Here is a 25,550-nt window from a genome sequence, read left to right on the forward strand (position 1 = left end):
TGTAGAAAGCCTATGGTAGGATCTATAGGACAGACGATGCTCCCAGTATGTCTTACTGTTGCAGAGTGGCTCAGTGAAGGCCCGAGAAGGGCATGTGGGTAGTAGGGTCTGGGCAGGCTTTCGCATCCCCTGTCTCCTTGAGGCAACACTCCTGGGGCCTGCGCCTGTTCAGGAGTCCAGACTCCCAGTGGGTTTTGAACCTCTGATCGATTTGCTTCTGGGAAGGGTATGAACGCGAGGCCTTAAACTTTCTGTTCCTGTGTTTCAAAGTGAATTGTTTTCTCCACTCACTGTGCACCCCTTCTAGCTAAACGTATAAACGACCCTAATGCAATCACCATGCCATATGTTCCTTCCAGGCAGTGGTGGGAATTCCAGAAAGAGGAAAATTAAAAGGAAAACAAAACAAAACAAACAAACCAAACCAACCCTTTCGGTTTCAAGCAGAACGCTAGGCTGCGGCTGCAAGTGGAGAGAAACCCCAGCGTGTCGCGTGCCAGGCCAGGCCACGCCTCCCGGATGCTGCCCCAGGGTGGTGAGCCCCGCTGCACCCCAAAGCCACCCAGACTCCCAGGCACGTGGGGCAGCCCCAACGGCACTCCCTGCTTTGTAATTCTGTGTCTTTCATCTCTAGTGGGCCCTTCCTGGGTGTCTCTACGCTGGACCCTGATGACACCAAAGAGGCCAGGCCAATAGCCTGTGTGACCAGCTTTTCCAGAACCATCATATCAATTGCACTGTGGTTCCATAGTCCGCAGGCACTTCGGAGTTACATCCAGTTGTGCTTACGGCGGAAAAACCCCTGCCCATCCTTGCACCCCGGCCTCCGTGCCCCCTCCCTTCCTGAACACGGCGTCGTGAAAGGACCTGCCGCTGTCATCAGACGTGGGGAACACCACCAGCTACGTCACAGGCAGTGCTCTCCGAATAGGCGCCTCCTCAACTGGCAAAACCTAATGGAAACAAACTCCGTCCGTTGGTCAATTGTGTGCTTATTTTCATATTTATGGACTGAACACTTCCCCCCAAAGATGCTAATGATGGCCTGAAGGGCAGGGGAATCAAACACCAGCCCTCAAGGCAAAGAGACCGAAAGGCGCGCTGCTCCCCGCTCGGGCCCACTCCTGGCGCGCCCGGCGGCCCCACGCCCCGCTTTGCGCCGGCCTCTGCCCAAGCGAACACTTCCCGAACCTCTTGACACAACTCAGTGTGTTCACAGAGGGAAGCCTGTCACCCCGGTCCTCGTGGCAGAGACAGAAACACCGAACAAACCCCTCCTCTGGGCTTGGACAGCTCCCCCAGGGTGGCGGCGCAGGGCTCGGGCCCGGGGGCAGCCTGGGGCTCTCCCACCTGCCCGGGGGCCGCCTGCGGTCGCCCCGCGTGGACCGGGAGGCGGCGGTCCCCGCACCGGGCACTCCGCCCGCGCGGCCACCAGAACGGTCGTTCGCCGAATGCTTTGCGGACACCCGAGGGAACAGTCTCGCCTTTACTCGGCTCAGATGCACTTACACTGTCATATAGCGGCCCCGTCGGCCAGCGGTTACCGGCGCAGAAGGTCAGTAGATCAATCTGTGACTTTAAGAGATTTCCAGGCCATGTGCTAGAAGAGTCTCATAGCATTTTGGGGCAAATACAAGCAGATTCACCGTGTCTCTGAAGCCTTATTTTAAAAGCACGGTACTGGGACGTCTGGGTGGCTCAGCGGTTACGCATCTGCCTTCAGCCCAGGGAGTGATCCTGGGGTTCCGGGGTCGAGTCCTGCGTCGGGCTCCCCACAGGGAGCCTGCTTCTCCCTCTGCCTGTGTCTCTGCCTCTCTTTCTGTGCCTCTCATGACTCAATAAAATCTGTAAAATAAATAAAATAAAATAAATAAAAACACGATACTCTCTCCTGTCCTCAGATCACAGTGCCCAACAGGATCCCTTCTCCATGAAGGGCAGCTGGGCCATTGTGGGGTTCTGCGTGGGGAAATGACTTGCACCGACTCCGATCCTCGGGCCTTCTGCGCGGCCTGGGGGATGCTCCACAGGCTCCCTGACTCGACATACAGTGCATCTCATGGGAGAGGACTGAGCTCTCCGGATGTCATGCTTATTGCTGCAGATGACCAGTGATGCCACCGTAGAATGTAAGCTTGGAGATGTGAGGCTCCACTGCAAACAATCACAGATCTAATATATCAAGCGCTCAGCTCGGCCAAGTCCACACTGAGCACTTGAGGTGTATTGTCTCATTTCATTTTCACATTGGTTCTTTGAGGGAGGAGGTGCTGTGGTCAGCCTCAGATCCTAGATGGAGAAACTGAGTCACACGGCCAATCACTGGGATAACTAGGTGTTGACACAGGGTTGCCTGACCCCACCGCTGATGCTCTTCTGGTCATCCCAAACCACTTCTAGGGCTGCCGTCCAGACACATGCTGAGTACCTTTGTGCCAAGCACTCTTGGGGGCCTAGGGCTAGATGAGCCTGTGAGGCACTGTCCCCAGTTCCAGTACTGTCAGGGTACTGGGACACAGATCAACCATGAGGGCCCTCACAGAGACCTAAAGAGAGGACCAGAAAATGGTGCCTGTGAAGGAGCCAAACTGGCCATGGGTCGGGCAGGTGTAAATGGCCCTATATAGACAGACAGAGCAAAGTGGCATTCAGGCTCACCAAGGGCATCCACGGTGCAGGTCCCCTCCCAGAGACCACTGTGTACAAGACAGCCGACACCAAACAGTCCCCAAATCCTTGGCCCTGCACTGGCTGCTGCAGAATCAGGGGGGAGTTTGCAGTTTAGCTGGGGAAAGAGACTGCTGCCTGTGACAGAGGAGAGACCCAACGATGACACTGGGAATGAGGATGGGGGTGTCCTGGATGCCCAAAGCAAGAGCAGCTGACCTTGGAGGGGCAGGGGACTTAGGGAGGCTTTCCAGAGAAAGCAACGTTAAGCTGAAACATGAGGATTATCGGAAGAGGGGAGGAGAGGAGGCACAGGTGTAGAGATAACTGAACATATTTATTTATTTTTTAAGAATTTTTATTTATTCATGAGAGACACAGAGAGAGAGAAAGGCAGAGACACAGGCAGAGGGAGAAGTAGTCTCCACGCAGGGAGCCCGACATGGGACTCGATCCTGGGACTTCAGGATCACACCATAAGCCGAAAGCAGGCACTAAACCACTGAGCCACCCAGGGATCCCCAACATATTTAAAACAAAATCAGGCTACATGGCTGGAGCACGGAGAAGGGACCACGGGGAGGTGGCAAGAGACCAGAATAATCAGCAGGCATCCTGTGAGCTATATTAGTACATTTGGACTTGGTCTTCTATACCCAAGGAATCTGACCTCAGGCCACGAGGATGTGGAGGCAGGATTCTGTGGTGGTCCCAGCGTCCTACTCCTTGGGATGCATGCCCGTGTGATCCCTTCCTCTGGAGTGTGGGCAGAAACTGTGACTGTCATGATTCGATTACCTACGTACAAAGGGGAAGGGATTCAAGATGTTATTAAGGTCCCAAATCAGATGACTTTGAGTTCTTCAAAGGAAAAATTATCCTTGGTGGGCCTGACTTCAGCAAGAGGAACTCCTAAAAGGGACTCAAAGCGATAAAGACACTCTCCCACTTACTTTATGGCTCTGTTGTGGGGGCGAGGGATTACGAGGCAGGGACTATGGGTGACCTTTAGTTGCTGAGGGCACTAGCCCTGTAATTCAAATGACTCAATTTTGCCCAGAACCGGAGTTTAGAAGAGAAGCCTGATCTTCAGATAAGACCCCAGCTACCCCCTCGATTTCAGCCCATTGAGATCCCAGGCAGAGGATCCAGATGCCCCCTGTACAGTAACTGAGATACATCCATGGGTGTTGTTTATAGCCGCTACGTTTGTGGCAACTCGTTACATAACCCTGGAAAAATGAAGAAGCAGTAGGAAGAGAGAGGCTCTTCCCTCGTTGGTGAGCAGGAGTCACATGGAGTTCAAGCTCACATGGACGTTACTAGGAGTGGTGGCACCCATGCTGGAGCCAGCTTGCACATGGCACCCGTCCCCCGATGTGATCATAGGTACCACCTGGAGTGTGAAGTTCATTCACATCATTGAGTGTTGATATTAGAGTTGATTTTGCAATGAACTCAATATATACTCATTTTAATGAATTATAACCAAAACATGTGACAACCACCTCCCTGAGAAGCTCCCTAGACTCGGAAGCTATCATGTGTTCTCCTAACCCCTCATGAGGCTGCTCTGGTCTTTAACTGGCCCGTTTCTAGCCCCCTCAAACTCATCATTTAACCTATGAAAGCCTTATTCATATTTTTTCTGTGTTTATCAAAATAGCACACACCTAGGAGTAAATGTTGGTCTGATGAAGGAATATATGAACGAGGGGGATTTTTGAAAAGAAAAATATGTCTGTGCTTCTAGGAAACTGCAATTGAACACAAATGAGTCTGCTAGAAGCTACATGAAGGCAGAGGATGCACAGAGAGTGATACTGAGCCCTGTTCCCTCCCCTGACACCCAAGGACAATGTACTTGCTCACCAGTGGACCCTGTGGATGAAGCTAGTGGAGCTAATGGAAAGAATGCGTTGAATCAAGACCAAAGATATTTTTAACAAACAAACCAACAAACAAAAAAGGTAAGCAGCTCAGGTAAACATTGGCTCAAACACCTAAGAATACGTAGATGCAGATAACCCACAAAGTGATAGAGGCACATTGAAATAGGCAAGGGGTTAAACCCGGGCAACTGAGGATGTGTGTTTCTGGAACATAAACTGAGCATCACCAAAATAAAGTAAAAGCATCAAAACAGTCCACACCTTGACCGAGAATGTTCTCTGAATCATCCAGATCATGGGACCTACTGACGTCCCTTTGATTCCCCTCAGCAGAAGGAAGCAGGAAGTCCTCCCTGGTGGACATCACGCTGCCACCTGCTGGCTCCACATTCTAACTCAAGGGGAGGACACAGGTTTTAGCTCCCTCCCCCTCACCACAACTGAAGAAGAGGTCAGGGCAACATGTAACATTAGGTTTCAGTGTGATGTCTGTCAACTAGAGGAAAGAGACCACAACTCCTGGTCCTCTGAGGAGTACCCATTCTTTAAAAGGCTTCAGACCCCAGCCCCTGGGAAGCCAAGCAGGAATCTCACGGGCCTCATGGTAGAGGTAGAGGGTCTCCACTTGCCTCTAGGAAGGCCCCAGGCGTCTCCTCCTGGGTCGCACACATTCCAGTCCAGTTCACGTGGTGAGCCCAGTGAAGTTCTGGTCAGAACCCTACGGTGATAAACACTGTTCACTGCCCACGTAACCCATCTGCACATCTCCCTTGGAAGGTGAGTAGGGGAAGGACCACACATGCGGGATTCCAACCACACATGTCTTTAGTTCTACCTTGAACAACAAAGCCACCCTGTCCACCACTTATCTCCTTGCCCAGACCCCTTACTTCCTCCCCAACTCAGATTTTACATTTAGATTTGAGCTGAAATTTGGTGGTACTGGAGGAGGGTGTCCTTGGAGCTGTGACATGCCACACTGTTGAACCCCGTTAGACAGCTAACACTGTACATTTCCAACTCAAGTATGTGATTAGTCCCAGCAACCTACCAGTGCATTTGTCTGTTTGCCACCACACCTTGCATGATACTTTTGTGGACGAGGCAGCGAATGGCTGTAGGTGTACCTGTAGCTGATTGAGCAAGTCCAATGACAGTAGTGACAATACCTACCAGTTATTTGGTGCCTTCCATGCACTGAGCACAGAGTGAGGCACATTCTGTATGTTAGAATTCCGATGATGAAGAAATGGAGGTTTATCAATTAGTCTGAAATTCAGCCTCTAAACCCCATGCTCTCTCCACAGGAGCATGTTGCCAAAAGTGCCTTGAGTAGAAATGGATCAGTGTCCAGCAGGGCCAGCCATGCAGAGCCTACAAGCTCATTATGCCCCTTTCCACATTTTTTGTGCAAAACTGAGGTGAGGATATTGGTGTCATGCTGACCACAGTAACAAAACGATACCAAGCTGGGACCAATCTCCAGCGTGTCCAAATAAAGCAAACCAAAGCCGAGGACTTAGGTCCAATATCTCAAGGACACCAGTGTAAATGCCCCGGATGTCATCCCCCAGCAGCACACGTGCGCAGGAATGAAATGTTTTTATTGAGATCACAACATGCGTCAACAGCGTGAGAGGGCTGCCAACAAGCTAATTTGAACACAAGGATGGTCATCTCTTGCCATCTCTCTCCATCCTGTTAGGATCCTGTGCAGCTCCGGGTTTGCACCGACACAGGAGAAAGCCAGAACCCACTGCCCACTGCGAGTGGAAATATTGCCACTTTTCCAAAACCCATCTCGGAGCAGCAATAAACCCAGGCAGAGGGTTTTTACCATCGCATAAAGGACTCACTGCCCCAGCAGCGTTTAAGGAGCAAGACAGGCTTTTTCTCTTTAGCAGCACAGCCATCAAATATCAAGCTTGAAACTGCATTTGTGTGATAAGACTTGATAGAAGGTGGCATGGCACGGTGTGAAATGATCTGATAGCACGCAAAATTGTTGTTAGGAGGTGTTGGCACTTGAAAAACAACACATCTTGTTGGCATTGGCTCCAGCATGAGGCTCCCCCAAGAACATTCCACACAGTCCTGTTTGGAAATCTTGGGTATTCGAGCCGAGACTGAGCCCACGGGCCCTCTAACCCCTAGCCCCCTGCCCACAGATGGACAGAGAATACAGTCAGGTGGCTCAAGTCCACACAGAAATTATTTTGTTGTATGCTTGGTACCTTATCTTCCACTCTAAACATCGAAATACAGTGTGGCTGTTGTGCGTGCTCACACCCGTGAGTGTACGCGTGCACACACGTGCAAGGAAGAACCGCAAGTCCCTGCTCAAGGTGTCCTAATGATTCAGGACTTTACCAGCAAGTACTGCTTGGGTCAGGTTCCCCCCAAAAAATGGCAAGTGACACGGCTCTAAGTTCAGCACCTATGGAATCATTTCCCTCTGTCTTTGGCTTCTCTTCTGGAAGATTCTGTGGGGATTTTTGTTTGTCTGCCATGTTTGTTTCTAAGCTGTAAGGTAGATGAGCTGTCACATATGCTCCCGTGTTCCTGACCCTCCTCAGCTCTCTGCTGGGACTGGTGGACCTTTCCTGGTGGACTCTGTTCATTCCACCCAGCCTCCTCTCCTCTCTCGGCCTGGGTCCTCTCCACCTCTGTCCCCATCCAAGTCAACTACAACTATGACTTCAAACTGCCTTTCTTTCCATCTGCTCTAAAAAATAAGCTTGTTGACAGCACGCTACTCCTTGCCTAGGGACAAGTTATGGTGCCTCCTAAGTTGGGAGTTTTTAGCATGCTCATGGGAGCAAGCAAGAGAGGTTGTGTGCACGCACATGTGTGTGTATGTGTGTGCGTGCGCCCGCTCAAAGGGGGGTGGGGGAGAGAGAAATACAGAGTACCAGGAATTAGCTATGCATAAAGAAATTAAAAGAGAATATTTTCCAGAGCAATTGAAGCCCATCTCCTGAACAATGACGACAGCTCCTCATTTTCGACAACAATAGAGGGCACGTAGGAGTCAGCTCATTAGAATATCTGTGGCTCTTTTCTGTTCTCTCTGCATTAAGCCCCCATAATGTCAGTTGTCACTTATTAATGACAATTAACTAGTAATCAGCAGTGAGAGTCTTCGAGGTGGTCTTTGCCTGACAGGTGAAGAAAGAGAACATTGCGTAGTGCCACGCGGTGACATGGAACCTTCAAAGGGAACACGGCATTTCCATAAATTATTTCAGAAAGAAATTTTCTTTTATACATTCTCTCTAAAGCTTAAGGATCTTTAACCCTAGAAAGGCCACGCTCCAGTTCCCTCTTGGCAATTTCTTTCTTTCCAGAGGAAATCTGTGTGCCATCATTGGTGGTGGGAGCAGGCTCTCCATCCGCCAGGCTCCAGGAGGCCCACTCAACACCCATGCCATTCGTCCTTCTTCATAGCTTCCAGCTACTCATTTTAGTTGTGTCCATCCACACGCGGAGCCTTCGCCAGGGCCCTCCATGACGCATGGGTCACACGTCCTGCACATGGCAACTGCTGCGCGGCCTGGTGGCCTGTGCTGCTGGCTCTCCCGGCACTGTCTCCTGCGGGCAGGTGCATCTGCTCTTCGCCCCCAACTCCTACAGGTGATGGAACGACCGGAACCCTTACAAATCACAGTGGAGACTAGACCCCAGCCCCACAAAAAAACAATTCTCCGGGCTCCCTACTCTCTGCTGCGCCTGCCCTCTGCCTGAGTCTCAGCGCTGGTCCCATTCATCCTCCTGAGACAGAACAAGACCCTGTCTCCCCACCACGCACGCACCACCTAACACCGGCACCGACGTGGCACAAGCCTGCTCTCCCACGGGCTCCTTCCTCCGGGTAGTCCTATGACGCTGGAGTGTTTGGTCCGAGGGACTCTAGGAAGTGGGGATTTTTCAAGAAAACACTTGGAGAGGGAGCGAAAAGGTGAAATGTGATCAGTACGGGAAAAAATTGTACCTTGTCTTTGAGGAGTGGAGGCTTAAGAAAGGCCGAGTTCACCCTTGAGAAGTAGCGTGATGACACCTGGCAGCGGGGAAAAATGAACGCAGTGCACTCCCTGCCAGAGGCACGTGCGCCAGGGCATTGCCCAGCACGTTAAAATTAAAAAGTTGCCTGCATCCATTCACGTCCACACAATGCAATTAGACTATTCTCTAAGTGTGGAAACCATTAGCAAAACGGATGATGTTCAAACCAGTATCTTAAATAGCAGACTTTGGATTCGTGATAGGGAATTCCACTCTTAAAAAGGTAAGCCTTTGGAGGCAAATAACAAGGAATTTAAAAAACCTAAGTGTCTCAAAAAAAGAAAAGGGAGGGGATATGCCAACAGAATTGAAACAGAAATTCTAAGAAAAGTGAGAGGTCATCTGGAAAGGAACTTTGTGACTCCCATTTTAGAAATCTATTGTTTTCTCCTGAGAAGCTGGAGTGATGAGCACCTGATGCGCCTCTCTGCAGCTTTCATTGCTTTGTTCGAAGGATTTTGTATTATTGCGATGCTTCCATGACAACAAATAAGATGCTACATGTTGTCACTGTGAAGTTCCAACTCTCTCACCAGAACTTAAAGATGAATATTCACATTTTATTTAACAAAACAATCACCATGAGAAAAATTGCCACATCCTACTTAAAAGATGTTATTTGTAGTAGTCTCAAGTTTGAACAAAGTTCTTTCCATCAGATTTCTGCATGCAGATTTGTCTGATGGTAATGCCACTGGTTTCCACCAACTGACTGAAGGCCATCCCAGGCCATCTGTCCACAGTTGTCATGCCATCCAACAAGGCCAAACTCCCATTAAGTAAGGCCTGTACTTGAGCTCCCCATCCTAGAATTTGCACAACCACCTTAATGCTTTGTGAAGTTCATGACTTTAAATAGTGAGGAATCTCCAAAGGAGAAGAAGTAGCTTTCTAAAGTGGGCACCAGATTTCACTAATTTATAAATAAGTGTATTACAAGTGAAATGAAGGTATTTCAGCCTCTCCTGTCTCTTAAAGTTAACAAATCAAAACTATAACTAAATATTTGCCTTCCATAATTTTAGTGACTTTAAAGAGTCAAGGGTTGAAATTGGTGAGTCTAATAATTATTTGATCAATCTTGATCAATATTAATGGCACAGGATGGAGTGAGATATGTATCAGAAAGCTTTGGCTTGGAAATATGATACAATATATAATTTTAAATGACACAGGTCATAAAGAATTCAACAATTCCCACCCTGAGAAGTTTTATTATTACATAGTACTCATTATACACCTACATGTTTTGTTATTCTGCAAAGAGGAAAGGAAAACCTTAGTTTCAGTCAGCTGAATAAAAGTGCAGAAATTACTCTGAAAACATGCGTAAACACATAAAAATTTACTGAAAGGAGAAAAATGTTTTAATCCTGGGATTGATGGAGTGTTTTGTAGCAGCTCCTAGGAAATCCAGTTGAATACCAGTTGACTGGAGGAATTTGGGTTATGATTCCAGTTATGCAGAATGGGATTTTCCTTATTATCCACATATTTTAGAAACTGCTGATCGCAATGTAACCATTGTCAATCCTCTTCACCAGTGTTCTTTTGGCTCAAACAAGCTTTCAAGAGAAAAATATCCATAAAATTTCAGGTTTGTGTAGAAAGCTCCCAGTCTTAAAGACTTTTAAATTCATCTTTGAGCAATACATTCTCTCCAACCCAAAAACTACTTCTTTAGTTTACATTTAAATATGACGAAGTCAGTCACACAGAGAAACACTGATACTCACATATAAACACCCCACTTACATATGGAATCTAAAAAACCGACCAACCAATCCAAACTCAGAAGAGATAGGGCCTGCCAAATGCCGGGGTGAGGAGTGGATGACATGGGCGAAGGGGTCCAAAGGTACAAGTTTGCAGTGATAAAATAAATAAGTCCTGGGGATGTGATGTACAGCCCATGGACTGTAGTTAATCATACTGCATTGCATATATGAAAGTTGCTTAAGAGAATAAATCTTAAAAGTCTTCATCACAAGAAAAAAAAAACCATCCATGTGGTGATGGATGTTAAGCAGACGTAATCATGGTGATTATTCAGTGGTATCTGCACAAACTGAACCATTACGCACACACCTGAACTAGCATAATGTCATATGTCAGTTATCTCCCCCCAGAAGGGTATGTGTCCCAACTCAGATATGTCAGCAAAATGTGATGACACGCGGGCCCACAGCTCCTACTATCTGCTTGGCTGGTGGAAGCCAGTTACCCTATGACATACCATCAGACCATCTTTACACAGGTCAGATAAAATTACAGATACTTTTGCATGATTTAAGACAAATAATGACTGGTTATGGGTCAACTCCTAAATCGTTGGAGGATCATATCATGTGAATCAGCCTCCGGGTACAGTGCCTTCAGCATCATCCTCACAGCCTTGCTACGGACCTCTGTTGTCTTCTCACCCAGGGTTCCACTGCCTGCCGTCACTCCAGGTGATTTACTTTACTTTAAGATAAGATGCCATTTGTTTTCCCAATGGTACTAATTATGAATTCGTAATAGAACCCAGAGAATCTGGAACTTCTCTTCAACTTACAGGTCAGGTAATTTAAAGAGAGTCAGGTGCATAATTTACTGGCATCTCTGGACATGGTTTGCGGGGCCACGGTATCCCAGGCTGAATGGGCTGAGAGGACAGCCTTGGGGCTCCAGGCCCGAGCCGAGGGGAGCTGCAACCCTAGGTAACTCCTTTTCCTCCTCTTTGATGTGTCATCTGTAAAATACATGTACTGGCCACTCAATTAAATGAAATCATAATTCATGTGAAAATACTCCTCAGATCCATATGTTCTTAAACCATCTTTTCTTTAAATAACATCAATGGGCAATAAACATTAAAAGCATTATAAATTAAAACATCAGGATTCCACTGGCCAAGTAGAGAAAATAGCCAGAAATTAAAAAAAAAAAAAATCCTTGTGTTCACAAAGAAAAGTCCATGCGGAGAAAAGGTCGTTCTCACAGTAATGGGAGTAGAAGCAAGCACAGGCTCCCTTGTGGACATTTTGGGCATATGTACGATGTCACACTGTGATGCAGCAATCTCAGTTCTAGGCACTTGTCTTAAAGGAATAATCCGAGGGGCGACTGGGTGGCTCAGTCTATTAAGCATTGGACCCTTGATTTCAGCTCAGGTCATGATCTCAGGGTCCGGGGATTGAGCCGGATTGAGCCCCTGCACCCAGTCCTTCTCGGGCTCTGCACTCAGCAGGGAGTTTGCTTTTCTCTCCTTCTCCCTCTGCCTCCCCCTCCCTGCTTGTTCTCTCTCTCTCTAAAATCAATCTTTTTTTTTTTTTATAAAAAGGAATCATCAGAAATACTGAGTGTTCTTTGTATTAATAATAATGAAAATTTGAGAGGAATCTAATGTTGCTTTCTAAAATTCTAATAGAGAATTAAGTGTAGTCCATCTCAGTAAGATTAGAAAGTTTTGATAAAAGCAGGAAATATGCATTATCTACTATCAGGTAAAGAAAGCAAAGCATGAGAATGTGTTGAGCATGATCTCTGTGTTTTCTAGAAGCACAGAGATAAGATTTAGCATTAAACTACTAGCAGTTTTTTTTTTCTTCAGATGGAGATAATTGTTTTTATTAGTTTATTTTTTTGTGTTTCAAATTTTCTGCAGTGACTTATCCTAAGAACACAGCTACATAAAAAGTACATATGCTCTCCAAACATCACTCTTTGGTGTCTTTCAAGTTTACAATTCAGTAAGTGATCCTCAGTGGTCCCCATCACTTTCAGGGAAATAATAATAAAGTGCGTAACAAAGCATTTCACCTTGGAAAAAAAGCAGAAGCCTATGTGTATGCACAGGTTTCTGAGAAATCCGGAAGTGTAGGCATGCTCTACACTAGTGTTAACAGCTTTTCAAAGATTACCAAACATAGGAATCCAGGGACATAAATCTTCGTTTTTAATCATTTTTCACCTACAATGCCTAAAAGCTTGTTTCTCCTAGATAAACTATTGCCTATCATTGTTTTATAAGTTTTATTCTCTTTAAAGATGAAATAACAAGGACCATCCTCACCCAAACTATATTCTTTAAAAAAAAAAAAAAGATTTTAATTTATTTATTTGAGAAAGAGTGCGCACACCGAGGGAGAGGGAGAAGCAGGCTCTCTCCTCAGCAGGGCCCCCCCACCCTCACTGCCCGATGCGAGGCTGGACCCTGGGACCCCGGGATCATGAGCTGAGCCAAAAGGCAGGTCGTGACTGAGCCACTCAGGCTACCCCCTAAACCACATTCTGAGGAAGATCTCGAACTCTTAAAAGTCCCACACTTACAGGAAAAAAAAAAAAAAAGATTAGATTAGTTATTAGACCCAAAGCTCAAGCTGCAAATATGACTGCATGCATTACAAACATTATTTCAACTTACTTTTCAGATCCAACAAGAGAATGAGCTGTCCTGCCTCATGACCTGATGTGGGCTGGAGTTGGAGGTGAACTGAAGAGTGCACGTCTGCTCAGGGTGGCTGCCCACATCCTGTTCGTCAGCATCACCTGATCGCTCAGCAGAGAGAGGCAGGGGCCCTGCCCAGAGAGGCCCAGCACCCGCAGGGCAACACCCTCACCAGGGGCCTACGGCGGACCCCACTTAGGGCACATCAAAGAGGGTGATGGGGAGCTGGGCAGAGCTCCCCAGGCTCTGAGCCCGGTTCTGGCCCTCGCAAGCCACATGACCTTGGGCAAGTCTGTGCTGCGCTGGGCTCTTCACGTGCAGGCAAGGGCCCTCTGAATACAGGTGTGAGGCCTGAGTGTGGCAACGTGTGTGAAGCACTGAGAAAGGTCCCAGGCACCAGGAAGCGCCCCCTCCATGGAACTAGGGTAGTACTAACAGGAGAACTTAGCCCTCCATCCACTGGTCCATGACAACGAGGGTGGACGACAATATAGCAGTGTGATGATGAATTAGAAAAATAAAAAATTAAGGAAGGAAAACCCAAATTCTGGGTCCAAGCCCCAGTGGTCAGCAGATTCCAGATGCCTTCTTAGCCGCTGCCCGCTGGGACTGAATCCAGTGGACTCCGCCCGAGCCTCTGACCTCCCTTCACACCACCGCACCTGCTCTTTCAACTCCAGGGTGCAAATCACAGAACCACTCACACATGGGCCTGTGGTAAAACAGACAGGACTTCATAGGGTCATCGTGCAAAGACCTCACACTCCTGCCACAGGCCTCGTTGTTATTCTCTGTCACCCCCCTGAGCCCAAAGTACATAATCACCCAGTAATTGGACCGAAGTGTCGAAATGGCTGGATCTCCTAAAGGACAGAGCTACCTCCCCATGGAGAAAGTGGGGGGATGTGTAGCCAGCCTCCCTGGCACTCTGGGCATCAGCACGAAGACCATGTAAACACGGTGCCCCGACCTGCCCTCCTCAGTCCTCACCCAGCACAGAGCATCCTTGCCGGCACCCAGCTGCTTCTGAACATGGCACTGTGCCTCCTAACCTTTCTCGGGATAGAATTTTCTGAAAACTGAAGCAAAAGGTAGAAAAAGACATTTTCCCGCTCATGCTTGTAAGTGCTTGTGGAAAGGGGAGAGGCTGGGGGCCCCCCCTCAATGCAGCCTGATGCAGAAAGCCCTAGAGCTGAGGGCTGGGGAGGCCCACAAGCCAGGAGTCCTGGCAGCCTGCTCGGCGGTGCCCCTCGGTGCTCCAGAGGAACCTCCAGGAGGAATGCTGGTCCCAAACACAAGTAAGGAGCAGCTCAGCTTTTCAAAACTGTGCCATTTTAGATGTGCAGAAATCAGGCTTTCCTCTTTGGAGTAACACAAAACTGCTTCCAAGTTCCCCAGGGTCCTCACTGCTAGAGCCAGACCCACCCTTCCACCCCCACCCACTCCCACTGAGTCCCTGGATTCACACTAAGGATCATTGCGAACACTTTCAAATGGTCCACGAGGATCCTCCAAAGGAAGCAGCCGGTCCATGCACATCCAGGAGAGCCATCGCTCGGTGGCCAAACTCAGTAATCCATGGCACCCAGTGGAGTTAAACATTTTAATTATCATCTTTAAAAAATGCAATACTGGAAAAAAAGCAATACTTATCATTTGAACGGAGCACGTCAGCACACAAATCATGAAACGGTGATTCTGAATAGAATTCTTGTCGGTCGATCGCATAAGCAATACCTCTTGCCGCCGAAATAACTTCTCAAAGGCAATAGAATGACGACATGACAATCTATGTAAATCAAGAACTGCATGTGGGTTTATTTTACATTTGAGAAAACAGTGGATTTAATTGTGTGAACCAAAATGTACTGTACAATATTAATGATAGAACATCAAAATGTATAATTAATAGTGCATTGCTTGCTTTGTTTTCATTTATTTATTTTTGTCTGATATACATGCATCTGGAAAGATGCAGGTGCCAGTAAAATTTCTCTATTTAAATCAAGCTGCAGGAACTAAATTTTATTCAAAAATTGTGGTTTTACATTATATACACAGAAATTTAATATAAAATGACAATATAAAAAGTTAAAAGAGAAAGCATACAGCCAGAAGGTACAAAGAAAGTTGAATAGATTAAAATGGTACGATATGTAACATATAGGGGTTTTTAAGCTGATGCTGGCAATTTACAAGGAAAGGACTCCAACATTTGCCCCATGTTTTTTCATTTACCAATGCAGCACGCTATAGAAAGGTCAGCTTATACCAAAGCTTACATTTGTAAATAACTATAAACCGCAGTATTTTACAGGAAAAAAGAAATAGCATTTTTACACATTTTTAAATAATAGCTTGCATACTTTTTTTGCCAAAAGTGGCATTTTTTTTTTTCAGCATCCAGAGGGTTTGGGCATAGTGGCAACTGGGGTGTTTGGTGGTGGTGGTGGTGGTGGTGGTGGGTTTTTTTGTTTTGCTTTTTTGTTTCCAATGTGTAAAGCTGTGGCTTCCTAACCCCACGAGTCCTAGACAACCTTCTATCTTCCAACAGCTGCATGCATGTTTCCTTCACAAACCAGTTCTGCATATAAAAGCTCATTTTTTAATTATTAAATAAGTTTTGTGTCTGACACAGCTTTTGATCTGAATGAAATGCCTTTAAGCCTTTTTTTCCTTTTTTTTTTCTTTTTTGAGTGAAAGGCACAGAAATGCAATTGCAGTCCTCAAAGGGTTAAATTTGACACTACTAGGTTCTATGACCTTTATTGTCATGGCAACTTTGTAATTTTAGGATGTCTTTTTATCATTGTTATTTGTGTCTTTCTTCTCTGCTAAATAAATGTCTCTGAGTAGTGTGCCCCACTATTTCCTACAAAAGATAGCTTAACATCAAGAACAGATGTTGAAAATAAAGGTCAGACTTTGACTCACGGAAAAAGAAAAATAACATGCACAATCGGACAAAGAGCATATAAATATAACTACAAAATATGTGTAAGAAAAACCAAGGTCCAGACAGCCAGCTCGGCAACAAAGGAAAGGCTGATTTCGGAGGCTCAGCCAGGCCTAGTGCAGTACAAGGAGGACGTGTAGTGCAATGTGCCGCGGTCCCTTGCATACCTGGACGCTATTGTTTTTCCAACTCTGTCACATAGATCAGGTGGTCCTCGGGGGACTTGCCGTGGGTCTTGCTGAGGTGCAGTTTGACTGCGTGCTTGCTCGCAAAGGTCCGGTTGCAAAGCTTGCATTGGAATGTGGAGCCCAACTCGTCCTCGGCAGCCCCGACCGGGCCCAGAGCTTTGCTGGCCAGGACTTTCGAAACATTCTGCTGTTCTTGAATCTGATTTAGCGGCAGCTTAGAGAGATCCTTCAAGCTGAAGCCTAAGTGTGTCTCTAGGTGATTTATGTACGTGGAAGCAGTTCTGAACTGAGAGGCACAATCGTTGCAAAAGAACACAGGGTGCCCTGTGTCCAGGTTCTTCAGGAACTTTGTTCCCCCTGTCCTCCTCAGCTGATACTTCACGTTGGCCAGCCAGTGGCTGATGGTGGTCATGGACAGCCCTGTGAACTTGGAGATGTGCACCCGCTCCTGGGGACCCAGGTCCGACATGATGTACTTCCCCTCTGGCGTCTCCCGCAGGCTTGAGGCGAACTGGGCCTGCAGGATGAGCAGGTGCTGGGGGTTCCAGTTGGACTGCCGCCCCTTCCTCTTGTGCACGGGCGACAGCTCGTCCAGCGCTTCCTCAAAGCTGCTGCCGTCTGCATCGGACTTCTCGGACACGGTGGACGGCGTGGAGGACTTGGGGGTGAGGCGGCCCGTGAGGTTCTTCACCATGTCGGAGATGTCCATGAGCGCACTCTCCCGGAGAGGCGACGCCACGGAGTCGGCCGCGCCGGAGACCAGGGGCTTGCTTTTGGACTTGGTCAGGTCGATGGGCTGGTCACTGTTCTCATAGTAGTAGCGGTCGATGGCGTCGGCCTGCTTGATGGGGGTGGCAGGGTAGACCGGCTTGTCCAGCATGCTGTTGCTGATTTTGTACAGCATGGCCAGCGGGTCCAGCGAGGGGCTCACGGGCTTGGACACCTTGCCCAGGTGGGTGTTCATGATGGACTGCAGCGCACTCAGCGGGTTGATGAAGGAGGGCTCGGGCGAGTGGTCGGTGATGATCCCCAGGTTGTTACAGCCGTTGGTGACTTTGGCCTTCAGGGGCTCAGTGCCGTTGGGCGTGTGCGCGTCAGGCACACCCTCCTTCTTGGCCTTCGCCACCTCGGCGTCGGGGACCTTCTTCTGCTGCACTTTGCCACCGCCCTCCTCGGCCCGGGGGAAGTCCTTGTTCTCTTTGGCCACGGGGGATACGGCCTTGGCCGGAGAGCCCTTTTCCCTCTCGGCAGGCCGCTCCTCCTTCTTCACGCTGACCTTGCCGGTCACCTTCTCCACCAGCTCCTCCATGGCCGACACGTTGCTCTTGTGCGGTGGCGGCGTGAGGCTCCCAGGTGAGTGCAGCAGCGCGCTGTGCTCCGACGACAGCGGCTTCACGCCGCCCGCGTAGGATGGCTGCATCTGCACGCTCTGCACGGCCGGCAGCGGCTTCACGGCACCGGGCAGCTGGTAGGCCGCGTGGATGCTGGGGTAGCCGCCCCACGACGGCGCGCCGTTCTGGGCCTTGCTGATGGCTGTGGACACTGTGTTCTCCAGGGACTTCAGTATGTCCACCCCACCCTTGGGGCTGTCGTCCAGGTCCTCCTCGCGGAGGTACTGATACAGGGTGGTGGGCTCAAACTTCTCGGGGGCGTCCTCGCTCTCCTCCTTGACCTTCTTCTCCGCCTCGCTGGCCGCCGGTGGCACCTTGTCCTTCTCGGGCTCCTTCTTGTCCTCAGCGGGCACAGACCCCGCGGGAGAGTCGGGCTGCTTCTTGATGTGGGAGGCAGGCAGCCGGGTGTGTGTGGTCGGGGGCAGTGGGATCGACTGGATCTTCTCTTCCACCACGGGGTCCAGCACCAGCTGCTTCCCTTTCTTGGAGGCCGAGCTGGTGACCTTGAGGAAGTGGCCGGTGACCATCATGTGGGCAGTGAGCTGCTGCAGGGTGTCATGGGAACTGCCGCACTCCATACACTTGAGGATCTGCGCCTTTCGGGCCTCGAACTGCCAGGTGTAGCTGGCGCCGTTCTGGTAGCCGTAGCGGTTGTTGGGCGTCACGTAGGGGTTGGCGGTCTTCTGGTCCTTGGCTGCCTCGCTGGGCGCAGCGTCCGTGGCCAGCCCAGCCGGCTCGGGGGAACATGGTGACGCCAGGTCCTGCAGGGCACGCTTCTTGGTGGAAGGGACCAGTTTGGTGATGGCCGGTACTGGCTCCTTCAGAGGCACTTTCTGGTAATGCTTTGTCTTGATCATGTGGACGCTCAGGTCTTGCAGGGACTCAAAGGAGTGGCCACAGTACATGCACTTGAGCACCTTCTGGGCGTCCTCCTTGCCTTCCATCTCCATCAGTGAGCGCTTCCGGGGCTTGGACCACCGCTTGGTCTTCTCAGAGTCCTTGTCCCTGTTGTCGTCGCGGTAGTGCCCGGTCTCATTCATGTGCACTGTCAGCTCCACTAGCGTGTCATAGGCGGCACTGCAGTCCTTGCAGCGGAACTTGCTGGCGCCTGTGAACACAGAGCCATAGAGCTTGTTGTTCTGCCTGTAGAGCTGCACGGTGCTGAAGAGGCTGGGCTCAGGGAGCAGCCCGTACGACGACGTCTGCTGCAGCGTCTTGGCCAGGGCGGCCTGATGCCAGTCGTACCCTGAGCCGCCGCCCCCGCCTCCCCCAGAGCCCGAGCCTGAGCCAGAGCTGGGGGTGCTTGCCGTGGTGCCCGAGGTGCCCGCCGTACTGGTGGGGGGCGTGGGCGCAGGCGTGGTGCTCTCCTTCGGGCCCACATCATTGGTGCTGGTGGCTGAACCCGACTTCTTCAAATCCAAAGCTAAGCTGGACCAGCAGGACTCAGAGAACAAGTTGGCATACACGGCCTTGATCTGCGCCAAGCTGTCCTGGGGGTAGGAGACGCTGTCTGCAGCCTGCGGCTCCTCCTTCTCTTCTCTGGAGGATGAGCTTTTGAAGTGGACAAGCTGATCGCTGTTCTCGCTGAAGGGCGACCCGTAGCCCGCGTCCTGATTCGTCGCAGTGCTGACGGGAGAGTTCTGGTAGCTCTGGGCTTCCTTGATCTCCGCGTCCTCATTGCACACGTAGTCGCCTTCCTGGATGTCCAGAGACAGCCCATCCTCCTCCACGTTCTCTTCATCTATTTCTGCTGCCTTCAGTTCTTCCTCGGGAACATAAGCTGGGAGAGAAAAATGAAACACAGTGAGGAGAAATCAATCATCTTCAAGGACGCGGCCTCCCCAGCAGTTAGATGATCTTTAAAAAGATGTTTCTCAGCCAAGCTCCCAGGCTACGAGGCTACCCCCCCGCTTTCTGGGACGACCCGCGCTATGGCTGCAACGGAAATTAGGTTTCGACCAGGACGACATCCCCCGTCCTCCCGGGCGAGTACGCTGGCAGCAAGGGAGCCTCACCCAGAGGGCCAGGACCTGCCCGCTCCGTAAAAACATCAGGGTGGCCGCTGCGGCGGGGTGGAAGGGGAGCCCTGCCACCTCCACCCGGGTGCTGTTCCTTTCCTCATTGATGTGTGGGTCCCTCATGCCTCCCCAGCAGGTGGCACCTGTCAACTTTCAGGGCAAGACATTCCACAGACAGTATCATAGGCTTTCCAAAAATAAACAGCCTCCTCGACGGCAAGCCATAAAAATACTCTGGTCTTCACTTAAAAAGAAGGACAAGGGATGCCTGGGTGCCTCAGCGGTTAAGCGTCTGCCTTTGGCTTGGGTCATGATCCCGGGACTCCAGGATCAAGTCCTGCATCGGGCTCCCTGCGAGGAGCCTGCTTCTCCCTCTGCCTGTGTCTCTGCCTCTCTCAGTGTCTCTCATGAATAAATAAATAACATCTTTAAAAAAAAAAAAAAGAAAAAGAAGAAAAAAAGTAGCACCAGCAGCCCCCCAGTGCGGACAAAGCAGATATAACCTGCGCAGGGATGACGGACGGGTGACACGGGGCCACAGCTGGACAAAGCAGCTTTATTCACAAGAGCCAGAAGGTGGAAACAACCCAAACGCCTGTTGATAAATGAATGGATGAACAAAACTATGTGTATACACTCAACAGAACAGCGTGGAGCCTTGGAGAGCAGGGAGACAGGCACCTGCTACAATGTGCATGAACCACAGGGACACTGCACTGAGTGGAAGGAGCCAGGCAGGAAAGGGTGATACTTGGGACCCACACTGAAGGGACCCACACTGGAGGAAGGCAACGTGAGGCAGCGTTTCATGGGGACAGAGTTTCAGCCCCAGGGAGATTAAACCTTCTGGAGACACATGGTGGGGATGGCTGCACGATGGTGGGGATGGCTGCACAACAGTGTGGGTGTCCTTAAAGCCGCTGAACTGTCCGCCTGAAGATGCTTAAAAGGTTCACTCCCACATTATGAAGATTTTACCACAATAAAAACACCCTTTTTAAAATTTTAACAGAGCCTGGAGTATACACAACGACAGCCTCCCTCCAGCCACAAGTGCACAGCAGAGTGATCTCTGGGGTGAAGGCATCACCTCCCGGAGGGAACTACAGGACACTGACAGGTGTCACACGAACAAGGGCTTTGTAGGGCACATGAATCATTGGATGAAACCTGATTTTTTTTTTTTTTTACTACAGGACATTTGAAATCCTTTAGTATGTGACAGATCTTGTTCATTCCCAAGGGTAGCTAACTGCAGGCACCAGCTCTTAACTTATTTGACCAATATAATTTTATGTATTTTGAATTTTTTTGGACAAAGTAACTAGCCGAACTAGTGTTCTATGCATTCTTTGGGAAATTTGGGGTTAAGACATTTTCCAGGAAGCCCCTTGTAAAATGCACTGAGATGATGCAAGAGGGGTGTCTCATTAAATATGATCACTCATTATCACGTTATCAGAGCCTGATCCTAAGGGAACAAGGCAAAGAGCACACACGTCTTCAGGAATGGTTGATAGGAGAGACGAACATCGTGGCCACCCAGGGGTGGACACCGGGGACAGGAGGACGTGAGGGGGGAGTACTGGCATCTACACATGGAGGGCTTCAGGCTGGGGTGGCGGCGAGCACCCCTGGGCATGCCCGGGGAGCACCACGGGCTCAGACATCGGGTCAGTCCCTCTGGGCTGGAGCCTTCAGCATCCCTGCCCACGCCTCCCCACACCTGCATGCTGGCATCGAGCCATCTGAGCACGAGCGTTCATGTGTTTCACAGCTGAATTCCACACAGAAGGGCAGTCCACTAACAAACCTGGGCATTGCAGTTAGTGCCTCATGCTGCCAGCGTGACAACCCACAGTGCAGGAGGTGTCGCTACAGGCACCGGCACCTGGGTGATACTCCGGACAATCCAAGCTCCCCCACCCCACTGCCCCACTGTGAAATGTAAAGCTTATAAAGTAAAAAAAAAAAAAAAAAAAAAAGAGATTGCCAAGTTGAATGTCATCTTCATCTTGTCTATAATTACTAAGGGCTCAGGACAGGACAGTCCTGGGTCCTGGTGGTTTGAAGCTCAGGTCCTCAGCCCAGGCCCCACTCCAGGAGCACTGGGCAGACTCCCACCTGTTAGCAAGCCGGGCCAGGGCCCCGAGGTCCACCTCTGTGGGTTCCAACGGGGACACATGAGGCTAGGAAGCCATCTGGGCAGATTCAGTCCATCTGAAGACACAGGGCCAGGTCCCTGTGTGCTGGCCTGTGCCTGAGCCGCCCTCCAACCCTCCCCCAAACGATGATCCACTGGGATCACCCTCAGAGACCTGGTCTACCGGCTTCTATGAAAGCCCGACTGAGGCCCTAGCAATTAATCAAAACTAATTTCAAGGAAAGGCTTTACCCAAACCAGTATGGCTCAGCCTGGGAGGCCCATCGCTGCAGGTCTGTGTCCTCACTGGATGGAGGCAAGGCTGCCCACCGTCCACACCCGGGCGGCCACTCATCAGTGTGTGCAGAACACATAAGGCACTCCTGTCTCAGCTCCGGAAACCCAGAAATGGGAAATCCCCATCATGCTCCCAGGGTTTGTTGGGCGCCCCCAGCCCCAGCCTAGAGGCGGCATCTCCAGCTCTGCAAAGGCACAGACGTGACTGCGTTGGCATCAGCCTAACCTCTCGGGCGCTCCCTCCCCCAGGCCTGGCAGGATGCAGTGTCATCGGACCCCACTCAGTCCCACGCCATCTGTCTTCTTCCTGAGGTGGCGCCGGGCACACCCAGAAGCTCCTGGGTGCAGCTGAGGGGTGTCACTGATGAGTCCACGGCCCCAAAGCAACAATCACTACCGTGTCGGGAGGAACCGCACACAGCAATCCACAGCCTCATCCATGACGAAGCCCTCCTAAGAGGTATGGGTGGTGAGTGAGCCTTTCTGTCACCTGGATTCCTGTGGCCACAGTTTTCTAGGAGGTGGGGTGTGGGACGGAGGAGTCCCTGACTTGCCTGCCCTCTGGACCTCCCAGGAAGGGACCCCAGCAGGCACGGGGGAAAAGCCCCTCTGCTTCCCCGACCTGGGCTCCACACGCCCACCTTCATGCCCCTAGGGGAGGCCACTTCAAGGTCCCTCCCGCCCCAACCGCGTGGGCTCCCAGGATGGCACGAGCTGACCCTCTGGGCCCCCCTTCTGTTGCTCTTGCCTGTGGCACTGCCATCTCATTCTGGTTGACATTTGCCCGTTCTCCAAGTCCGCCGGTGCAAGCCCAACACCACCCAATCCACGTCCCCCAACAGGCCTGCCGGTCATTGGCCCTCCCAGGGGACGGCACCTGACAGGGGCTCTGTGACATTCCCTGCGTGTTCTTGGAGCCAGGCCTGCGTCTAGCACAGAAGGAGCTCCCATGGGTAGGACACGCATTTGTCATGATGTGAGTGTTCCAGACACTCCCAAGTCCATTATGTGCCAACAAAATGTTCCTCCTGCCCCCTCCCCAAATCACAGCACGCTTTCTCCTGAATTAGGAATCCCCAAACTCGGCTGTTACTAAACCGGCCCAAACAAGAACCACGGGGGTGTCCTTGTTCTCAGCATCCAGACTGCGCCCGGAGCTCAATACCGCAGGCCGCCCGCCACCCACCACCTGCCGCAGCAGCAGCCTTCTTCCTCCGGGCCCCCGGGGCCCCCGCTCTCGCAATCCCAGAGGTAAAACTCCATTAAAGTCATGCCCTGGGAAAGGGGTGCACATCCCCACAAGGGGCCCTCCCCCGGCCACACGTCCAGCCTTGGGTACAACCCAGCCCCACGCAGGACCCCACCCCAACCTTGTGAACAACAGTCATCCTCGAGGGGAGGCTCAGGTGTCACCTCCATCGTGATGCCTCCCTTAATCCCCGCCAGGATCCACCGTCCCCTGAAGACTTAGGAGATGTTTACTTCCCTGTCCCCTGTCAAGCTGGGGGCTTTCAGTGTGCTGACACTGCTGAGGGCCACCCCGCCTGCCACCCCAATGGCCGAGGTCGTTTTATCACCGCATTTTACCCCACAGGCCTCCAAGGCAGCATCACTGAAATGCCTGTTTTGCAGATGAGGAAGCCATGTCCCGGGGAAGCCAACTGGCTTCCCTGAGGTCACACAGGGAAGAGGCACCACCTGCGTCACCTGAGCCCTGGGGCAGGTCCTTCCACCCCGCCACCTTGCGATGCACCTGCTGCCCTTTGTCAGCTGCCCAACACCAGCGAGCATGTCCTGGAGGTGCTCTGAGCACCAGTGACCCACAGATATTCCGTGGGGAGTACATGGACACCTCTCAACACCAGTCATGGGGTACAACCGAGGGGGTCTCAGCAGAAGTAAGAGGAGAGATTTTTAAATGTTGTCACTCTTGGGCTCGATAATTTTACTTCTGGACATAAAGCCAGGAACGTAATATGAAATATTAAAAAACTTTGTGCACCAAGATGTCCTTTCTAATATTATTCCATGCAAAATTTGCCATGCTCTAAGTCTTCTACAATACAATATAATTAAGTGACTTCATAGGTTATTCTGATGGTGGACTATTATTCAAACATGAAAAAGTATCTTTAGTGGCATGGGGACATTCTTTAAGTGAGGAAAGAAAAGACGAAACTGTATACATGGTACACGGGGAAAATTCTGTTAAAAAAATAGTTTTTTTTTTTTCCTAGATAATAAGTATCTATGGGTTACTTTGAACGATGTGGCCCTTGATCAATATCTCTATCTTCAAAATCTTCTCCAGGGTCTTCAGCTCAACAAACAAGGATGAGCTACCTCATACTGCTCGGCAAACCTGCAGTGAGCACCTAGCAGTGAGGGGGACCTGGGAGCAGGGGGCCTGGAAAGGGCAGGGCTCAGCCCAGGACAGAAACATGCAGAGGGCTTTGTTAATCGTTATTTCTCAAAAAAATGTGAAGAAGAAAGAAGAAAGAAGAAGAAGAATAGGGGATGCCTGGGAGGCTCAGCAGTCGAGCATCTGCCTTTGGCTCAGGTCATGACCCCAGGGTCCTGGGATCAAGTCCCGTATGGGAGTCCTCACAGGGAGCCCGCTTCTCCCTCTGCCTGTGTCTCTGCTTCTCTCTCTCTCTCTCTCTCTCTCTCTCTGTCTCTCATGAATAAATAAATACAATCTTTAAAAATAAAAAAATAAAAAATAAATAAAGGGGGGCTAGAACAATGAGGAGTACCGCTATATGTGGGTTCTGGTAAGAGGGTCCCCCAGCGGGTCCCCCGTCCACCCTACCGGGACGAGCGCAGGTGACAGGGCCTCTCCAGTGGCCCTCAGCCCACCAGCTCAACCATCATCACACTGCACCTCTTCAGCCTTCTAGAACGTTCCTGTCCTAGAACCTTGGGTTTACACTTTCACTACAGTCTTCCGGTCTGTCGGCCCTGGCAAGCTGGTCTCCCCCCGCTATCTTGCTCTCTCCCACGCTGTTTCAGCCCACTGACCTACCTGTGACTGAGTTCACATTTCAATGCTCACATGCAAGGGGCCGGAGGAAGCCTGGACCCAGAGAGGCAGCAGGGGGCCGCCTGCCCTGCGCCCACACCGCGATACCCTTCTGCTCCCTCCTAGGACGAGATGGGCAGGTAAAACTAGCTTCTGAAGACAGCATGTCCATGCAAGCAAGTGATCTGCATCCCAGTGGCCCATTCCACCGGCCCACCAGCCGCAGTGCAGTTGGGGTGTTCACGGTCACACGAGGACAGGAGATGGGATGGCCACAGCCAGTAACAGGTGCAAGCGATTCAACTTCCACAGAGACAAAGGTGTTGGGGAGCTCAAAGAATGTCCAGGTTGATACTGTAAGCGAACAAGCCAGCCTCCCTGACCCCTGTGACCTCCATCCCGAGACTCTTCAAGGACTGACTTGGCTCCAAGGCCCCAGCACTAATGACGACAATGAACATAATAAAACTCCTGGAACAGCA

General features: G+C 50.5%; 1 protein-coding gene and 1 long non-coding RNA gene across 2 annotated transcripts in view; both read right to left on the reverse strand.

Moving 5' to 3' along the window:
- LOC140630071 (uncharacterized) overlaps positions 1-14,491 on the reverse strand; it is a 48,101-nt gene extending 33,610 nt beyond the window's left edge. The window contains exons 1-4 of the long non-coding RNA XR_012027870.1: positions 13,030-14,491; positions 5,189-5,277; positions 3,338-3,465; positions 1,510-1,845 (exon numbers count right to left, since the gene is read on the reverse strand). This is a non-coding gene — a long non-coding RNA (uncharacterized lncRNA). The remainder of the gene's footprint in view (positions 1-1,509; positions 1,846-3,337; positions 3,466-5,188; positions 5,278-13,029) is intronic.
- A 356-nt stretch (positions 14,492-14,847) lies between these two features.
- TSHZ1 (teashirt zinc finger homeobox 1) overlaps positions 14,848-25,550 on the reverse strand; it is a 76,191-nt gene continuing 65,488 nt past the window's right edge. Inside the window, exon 2 of the mRNA XM_072819583.1 lies at positions 14,848-19,368. Coding sequence (XP_072675684.1) covers positions 16,184-19,368 — 3,185 coding nt within the window. The 3' untranslated portion in view covers positions 14,848-16,183. The remainder of the gene's footprint in view (positions 19,369-25,550) is intronic.

This window comes from Canis lupus, chromosome 1 (assembly GCF_048164855.1).
Source record: "Canis lupus baileyi chromosome 1, mCanLup2.hap1, whole genome shotgun sequence".
Classification (NCBI taxonomy): Eukaryota; Metazoa; Chordata; class Mammalia; order Carnivora; family Canidae; genus Canis; species Canis lupus.